The sequence below is a fragment of the Rhodnius prolixus genome, unplaced genomic scaffold (genome assembly GCF_049639745.1).
Source record: "Rhodnius prolixus isolate KJV_2025 unplaced genomic scaffold, Rpr scaffold_12, whole genome shotgun sequence".
Taxonomy (NCBI): domain Eukaryota; kingdom Metazoa; phylum Arthropoda; class Insecta; order Hemiptera; family Reduviidae; genus Rhodnius; species Rhodnius prolixus.
This window is the reverse complement of record NW_027411635.1, coordinates 17,769,122-17,777,631: the sequence shown is the minus strand read 5'-3', so window position 1 is coordinate 17,777,631 and position 8,510 is coordinate 17,769,122. Positions and strand designations below refer to the sequence as shown.

Here is an 8,510-nt window from a genome sequence, read left to right as displayed (position 1 = left end):
GTACTTCAGGTTGACCGATTTTAAACAAAATTTTATTGTGGCGTTCCCAGGAGGTACCGTATAATCCATAAGCACTGAATTGGCACTTATAAGAAAAGCCTTTCTCAATGAGTTTCCTTTGTAGGCATTTTCCAGCGGAAATGTTTCAAATAAAAGATCCACCCGTAGGCAATTAGTGAATAACGTTATAAGCAAATCATTGGATCCGTCTTCTAGAAAACCTCAACAAATTTTTTATTAGACCTTTTCAGCTTGCTTGAGGCTATTGCTTTCTTTACAGCACGTTTGGCTCGAAAGTAGTAGTGCTGGAAGGTAGAATTGGAACTAAAATATAATATCATCGTTCTCAAGTATAAAAAAAAAAAGAAGGGAAATAACTATATACCACAAATAAAATATATTTTTTATTTACAAACATCCGATTAGCTATCACAAAGTTATCTCTATAAAGCACTTTTCAAACTTAATAATTAAAAATTATATATTTTAGAAATGTTACGCTTTTATTATTTCCCCCCTCCGTCCCATATATTGAGAATCAAAATCTTCCATGAGTGAATTATTTAAAAATAACAGAATATAGTCAATATAAAATTAGACTCCTCCAAAATTTGGCACATGTATTTTATTTATTTTTGACTCCAGAAAACAAAACTAATTTTCTAAAATAGAAGCAGATATAAACAATGCAGTAGGGAAACAAGTACCAAATTAAGCAGGGTAACTGATATCCCACCAGTTATTCGCCTCGAGTAGGCATTGCTATATGAAAAATGAATAATCTTCGTACATGGCCATAACTCTGAACAGCCCAGGATCAGGAAGATTTAAAATACGTGGAGAGGAAGTTAAGGAATCAAATGTTTGCAAATAGGGATGGAATAAGTGGCTACAGAAGGAAACGGAAATGACGATCTAATATTTTATGAAAGCTGGGACTCACAATGCAATCAGGAAACTGATGCTATCTGAAAACCGGACAATGAAAGAAGGCACCAAGTGCATCATTTTGCTCTGCTCAAAAGTCATATATTCACAAAAATTGAAGTCTTTTTTTCTTCATTTCGGGAGGTTTTTGAAACATGGATAACCACAAAAACAGGTTATCTTAGAAGGTGAAAGCCAACAAGATGGGATTTTTAATAAAGGTACATTAAACCAAGTCAAAGCTTAAAAGAATTAAGAATTAAGGTGTAATGTAACAACGGGAATATTTGATGGTTACTATCAATCAAATTAAACATAGTGTCATCACCACAGAATGCCCACACAATTGATTGTTTCTGAAAAGGAAAAAGTCAGGAAAGATCACTAAGTAAACTAAAAGAAGAAATATTGCTGGAAATGGATGAGAGAGTCTCTTCAGGATGAGCAATGAAAGGATCGCGATGCCGCTTTAAGGTCCAATAAGAAAAGACCTTCATCAAACTAAGTAACTTCATTTAAGCTCGAAAAAACGTGATAAATGGACTAACCCCACAGATAAAAGAGAGACAAATGATCTGAACTGCACTTAAGTTACGACGAAAAGAAGGAAGCGACATATTCGTCACAATGAATGTTTTAAGTAGCGGGGCCTTCATCTTGTTGGCTCCAGCAGATATAGTGGGTTTAGAAGCCTGGTACTTTCAGAGGATGGAGAAGGACTATCCCCAAAAAACATTACACATCCTAGCATTTTTTGGGAAAATAGTAATAGAGGTAAGTTAAGCTGAAATAAAAAATGATACTACATAGATCCTTTACGGACATTAGAGCCTTATCAGTGCACTGCCGAACCCCAAGCAGTTTTCTCTTATTATTCTGATTTTTGAAGGACAGTGGTCTGTGAAACTTGCTAGAAAGAGAAAAATCTAAGAACTTTAAGAACACATTTCCTCCGGAATTTCCAATCCAGCTTTACAGTTATTCAGAACTATTCCCCACTTATTAGGTATACTAATTGATTTTAAAGATTACTCAAGAGTGATTTAAAAAGTATCGATCTATCAATGCAAATTTGTCAAGAGAGGCTGACTAGAATGTTTTCCATAAAATGACTAGAAACGTGGAAAGTCACGGCATAGATTTCATGGGAAACATTAAGGTGAGTAAAGAGGAGTCAGATAAAATATTTTTAACCGTAGAGCTTGTTGTTAGCTCCTTCAAACAGGTTTTGGGCAATATAATCACTTCAGTAATTGTATCAGTCGGTATATTAAGGATGTTTTCTGGAACTTTTGGGCAAACGCCTATTATTTCAGTTACAACACCCATCTCCATAGAAATACAATTATTCCTGGGTACCATACCCATGCACTGTGAGGATATTGCACGCATAATTGTTGCGCGTACTAAAAACTCCCTAAAAGCGACAAACATCTATCGCTTTATTTATTTCCAAGTCAATTCAGGGATTCCATGTTATAATTGTTATATTATGAGGTGTTTAAAGGCTTCCCAGACATTTAAAGAAGTCATAACTCTGTTCCTAGCGATTATCCATTAAGACGAATTTAGAAAAAAGAAAAAAAAAGGTTGAAACAGAAATAGGTTCAAATTAAATGTTAAAGGAAGACCAAAACCACCAAGCTACGAGATGGTCTCTACCAAGTTACTTTTAACATTGGTATGTAGACGTTTAGACATTCCGCCGAGAACTGGTAACAATGTGATCGTCTAGCTCGTAAGGGTTCGTTTAGTACTTTCTTTTTTTAGCAAAGCAGGATATCTCTTCAGTGTAGACATCTAAACATAGTAAATCGAAGGAAATGGTTGATAGAAACCTGGGCTCTGAGACTCGAATTAAATTTAATTATCTAACAAATAGAACACGGACGAGCTTAGTTGTTTCGCAATAAGGTTATTGAGTCGTTCGCTCAAATTGCTGCGGATTTGAGATGTATTATTGAAACGTATCCTACAACCTTTTTGTTGATATTTTTAATAGTAGCTAGATGGGCCCGTCGGAGCTTTGGATGACATGTGCCGTGCCCTCCCCAAATATGTACAATAAGTAAGAATAAGTTTACTACAGAATTACTGCAAAAGGTCGTGTGCAGCCATTCGAATGACTATTGTCATGGGTAACTGCAGAATGATAGCAGTTACATTGTTTGAATAACTTAAATTTTACAGATTAGATTAGACTAAATAAGTTCGTGTTTTCTTCGAGTCAAAATTACAATTAAATCTCAGGTGAATGGAAATATGCAGCCGCATGTCCATAGTCATAACATGTAACATAACTAACAATACTGATTTTGAAAATTTTCAATGATTGAAAGAGAGCAGCTAACATCAGAATAGACAAATAGTCATTATAAAGCAATGGGACTGACTTTTTTTAAGACAAACCAAACACTTTTAAAGCATTAAATGAAGTTGCTAGGGCGATATCTTCAGGGCTCTTGCCAAGAAGTGCAGCGACTATCTCAACAATTACTGGCAAAGAACAAGGCTCGTTTCTTTGGAAGGTGCAATATCTTTGAAGAAATGATAGCGACCTAAAACAAATAAAAGTTGCATATAAATGAAGGATTCATTCAACGTTAACCAATTCATCCTACGCTCATTCAACATATTCTTTTATATGTTGTGATTATTATACTACAGAACGACTCAAACAAAACATGCACTTCATTTCAAAAATAGTAACCTTTCAGTTAGAGCATTCTTAACATGATCAGGAAGTTTTGCAGCTCTTGCATTCGGGTACATGAATGGTGAATCAGTCTGTACAAGAAGTCGGTCCAACTGTATGTTTCCTGACTCCAACAGTGCTCTCAATCCATTCTCAGAGTTATCTTTAGTCAAAAATCCTGTACAGAAAACAATAAATTTTGAACACATACGACATTATTTGTAGGCAGGAATATTTTCAACATCCTTAGGCCTCCAAGCTACTGTAGTCTAGAATATTGTTCTACATTTCCGTCCGGTTCTTCACTTAATCTTTTGGAGTATTATTTTCTATTTATTATCTATATTTAAGTACTTTTAACAACCTTTTATTTTACTTTTTCCTGTATTATTTAACCTTGCAGTGATGGGTCCAAATCTAGGATTTACTACTTACATATTTCTAAGGATTTCTATATCACATTGCTTCTTAAGTTTCATTCATAACAATCTATCAACAAATTTATCTTCATATTACTCATTAAACTTTGAACTATCACTAAATTCTCAAGTTTATACAGATCAGTAATAGTTATTAGGTATATTGAGTCAAAAACTCTCTTCGGTGCCTTCAATTTGTCGCTTTGCAAGAATCCTATAAAGTTCAACCGCTGAAAATTCAATAGCCATTAAACTGTTACCTATTCTAACTAAATTCACGGATCTGGGATATAAAGTAGCATCTATCAATATCAATTCCAACAGAATATGTTCTTGAATGTTTATTTGTAACCCCTCGGAAAGAACAGTAGATAAATCTTTAATGAATAATGAAATAATGGTGTAATTTGTGCGTGAGCACAAATTATGTTATTCTTATTGTGTTAATATGTAAGTCGCAGGCTGTATCAAGAAAGCCTTTACTAAAAATATCAAACGAAAAAACAGCATTGTAAAAATATATTTGTATACAAAAAAATTGTATAAAAAATCCAAAAATCATAAAATACTTTATATAGCAGATACCTGTAATAGCTAAATAGCCACCAAGTTGTAAGTAATTCACAGCGTTCACCGAAGAACCTGTGTACGAGTATAAGATCAGTGGAGGAAGTGAAGCTTTATACTCTTCCAGAATAGAAATCAGATCTTCATGTGCATCACGCTCATGTATGCAGAGTGGTTTGCGAAGTTCACATGCTAGCTCCACCTTAAAAGAAAGAAAACGTAAATAAGAATACAATGTGAAAAAACATAAGAGTGAACCCTCACAAAACTAAATGTTCCTTGGTTTCAATATTATAAGATTAGGTGTACAGATTAGCCAAAATAAAAATAAAAAAAATACTTTGAGGAAAACTGAGGGTTTAGTTCTCTCTGAACCCACCTAAAAATAAGTATCACTGAAAAAAATACAAACAAAAGATGGGCCTACATACTTTTAATGAGCGTACCGAACTTCAAACTGAGAGACCATTTAGTAAAAAAAACATTTGCAATAAATAATGACTGAAATTGTCAATATTCTTTAATCCTAAACACCTTTAAATGACAATATATTTCCTTATTTAATCACCTCCTTCTTTAACACCTTAACACCTTTTATACTAACAAAGAAACAACTGAAGACACCTTTAAGAAAAATTCTGCCCTTTTTCGCCATTACTCTCTCTTAATTACTGCTACACACTGATAACTAAACGACAGTCGCCTTATCGACATCACCGTCAAAACGATGTGTGCACCAAATTCAAATAATATAAATATTTATTTGTACCACAGATTTCTATTCTACATATGTATTATATAATATAAAACTTATAACTTAACGTTAAAATAATTATAATTACACAACCTCATTTATATGTATCTGCAATTAACAAACAGAAAAGTGATATTTTTAAAATGTTTTACACGACTATGGCTTCATCACTTTAATTGTAAAATCAAAAACTATAGCGAGTAAAATTACGTTCTAAAAATCAAATGTCTTTATAATACTATTTTTAATATTAAAAACTGAACTAACAAACCTGTTGCCTGAAAACCAATCTTTGTATATCAGGTGGACTGAAATTCTTATTATAATCCAGCCCACAAGCACCAATAGCTACGCACTCACAGTTGCTAGCTATGTCTCTCAATGTAGCCAGAGAATCGTCAACCCAAGATTTAGCTTCATGTGGATGTACTCCTAAAAAAAAAAAATAGTTCAATGCAACTTTCGATAGTTTTTGTTCTTCAAAATCGAAAAATTTTCTCCATGTTCTTTAAATTTGGTATACTCATTCGACACATGTATATTGTTGCATTTCGTGCGCGTATAACAGTAGAATCTAACACAAACGTTTTTCTTCTAAACTTAATTTGGATTTGATCATTATTTCTCAACTGTAGTTTATACGGCATTGTAGTATTTTCAATACCAAGCAATAAATAATCAAAACAATTTCAAATTGTACTATTTTGGAGCTAAGAAGAAACGAAAATGTGGAATGATGTATATAATAACAGGCTTTCAACGAAATATTTATACTAACCTGCAGATGCGTACAAAGTGCCAGGATAAATTCTGCTTAGTCTAAGCGCTTCTCTGCTACTCTTCAACGAAGAACTAGATACGATTATTTTCTGAACACCTAGACAGAGAAACATGTTTGATTTAAGTAATCGTACAAGTTGAATAACAAAAAATTATCGTTCTTAACTACCAACAAGGTCCATGCTGTCCAACAATTTTTGTATTGAATATTAACTTCTCTCCGAATATTCAACTCAATTAAGAGTATGTTTATGGAAAATCATCTTAAAATATTTCAGTAATTTTAAGTTACCATTAAAAAACGCTATTCGTCTGTTGAAGCTACCGCAATGAAATTGTCAATATTCATGTGAAATGTTAGTGGCTAATGGGAAAATAATTATTAGCACACTGCTCGGCGTTGGTTGAAAAATGTTTGTAAGAAGAAAATATGATTCAGGCAGGCTTCAAGGGAACCTATCGAGTCAAATCCATTACAAGCACTGCGCACTTGCTGCAAAATTAGCAGTGTCTAAAGAAGAAAAAGGTGATACAGGATAATGAGGCATGAGCTTTTATACAAAAGATCATCAGGAGATATATTTAGTTCTCTTAAAAAGTCCATTTGATATGCGCTGCTACACGTTACCTAAAGTGAATACACCAGCAAAACCTGGGACGGAAAAGCCAGGCAGTCAAAAAACCGTGACGGTTAATGAAAAAGGGAAATCTGAGAAGTGTATGTTGAGCTTTCTCTTAAACTATGAAGTTCCCCAATGGACTTTCCATGAATGCCTATAATTAAATAGCAACAGCTAGATATCATTTGCCCTATAAATATTAGCGTCATACTACTGCAATATATTAAAAACAAGTTTTATTCCACAAGATAAAGGGCATACTCTCTTGACAGACTAAAGAAAAAATTAAAAAACTCAATGGCATTTAGCTTTTTTTCCACTCACCCTAAAGACCAAACCTATCTAACATTTGTTCCCCCCGTTGCATCCTCATGGTCCGAAAGATCGAACTGCTGGCAGAATGATGACCTACTTAACACTCACAATGAGCGACATTTTTATTTTACAAAAATTCAGGAACTGTAAAAATTAAACTAAATAACGGTATACAAACTCACATTATTATAATCGCCCACCGATACTTTAGTTTTTAAATTGCATTGTATTTAAGCATGCGAATGTACATTTTATATGTGTACCCTGTCTGATGGGGTGATACTAACATCCCCAGTGTTACTGAAAGAGATACGACTGGACACAACTCAGCAAAAAGGGCCCACGAGTCATCTTTATCTTCACTAACAGTTGTGAAGGAAGAAATGATAGTGTCAAGCAATAACAGTGCTGGAGAAAACAATCACCATGAAAAAATAACGGATACCTTTAGACATTAGCAATTGAAGTTGTATAGAAAAATACAACTATGTAAAACTGGAAAATGCCTATATCATTTCATTCCTCAATCTTTTTAGAGAAATAAATAAAAAATCAGCTAATTGTTCTACTCACCAGCATCCTTAGCCCTTGAAATTACTGGTTCTAAATCTCGTAAATATTTTCGATTCGTTAAATTAGCACCTACATCAACTAATATATAATTTTCGAATAATTTATTCATTTGATTGATGCTTGTATCGCTTTTGGCCATTATTTTGTTTATTAAAAAATAAATATAAATAGGAATAACAGATTCGTAAACTTAAAATAATGACTAACAAAGAAAAAATAATAATAAACAAGAAATAAAAATAAATAAATAAATAAAAACACAAACTTAAATAGAAAATAAAAGAACTAATACAAACTAATTAACCTAATGAATCATAACCTAATAGATAAAATAACATATGACAGGGATATGTATAAGTAGATTTTAACAGTGGAGCCAAGTTAAACATTTTACTATTAAATTTTATATGAAGTTTCTTTATATTGTATTTTTCAATAAATAAACTACTTTGTGTAATAGCTGAAAATACTTTTTAGTTTTGATTTTCTTCAAAATTGTTGCGGATCATTTTTACTGTGGGGGGGAGAAGCAACTTTGTTCCCAAAGAAATCCGATATGACCTAATGCAATTTTGTAACTTTAGAGTTCTGGCTCAAGTTTAATTGAATAAAAATAACTTAATTATAATAAATCAGAGTAATATCGAAGTAAATCATATTAGTTACAAAATTCTAAGTTTTTTTTTTAAATTGAAGTAGAACTTGCAAGAAATTTGCTGTTAAATAAATAAACCAGTACCATGTTGAGATTTTGAATATTTTATTGTTACTGTGTACGATTGATTTTGTAAGGCTGTTGGTATTTATCACATTACGGACAGCTACTTTATTTAGTTTGTCTAAATAAACGTCACATAATC

The 8,510-nt window shown here is 32.7% G+C and overlaps 1 protein-coding gene across 1 annotated transcript; it reads right to left on the bottom strand.

Moving 5' to 3' along the window:
• Nucleotides 1-2,427: 2,427 nt before the first annotated feature.
• LOC141461639 (3'-5' ssDNA/RNA exonuclease TatD) lies at nucleotides 2,428-7,932 on the bottom strand. Its single transcript, XM_074142825.1, has 6 exons — nucleotides 7,651-7,932; nucleotides 6,141-6,239; nucleotides 5,634-5,794; nucleotides 4,627-4,810; nucleotides 3,638-3,800; nucleotides 2,428-3,485 (listed from the first exon to the last, which is right to left on the bottom strand). Exons 1-6 carry the CDS (start codon nucleotides 7,787-7,789, stop codon nucleotides 3,326-3,328), a joined length of 906 nt encoding a protein of 301 aa, XP_073998926.1. The 5' UTR covers nucleotides 7,790-7,932; the 3' UTR covers nucleotides 2,428-3,325.
• Nucleotides 7,933-8,510: the final 578 nt, after the last annotated feature.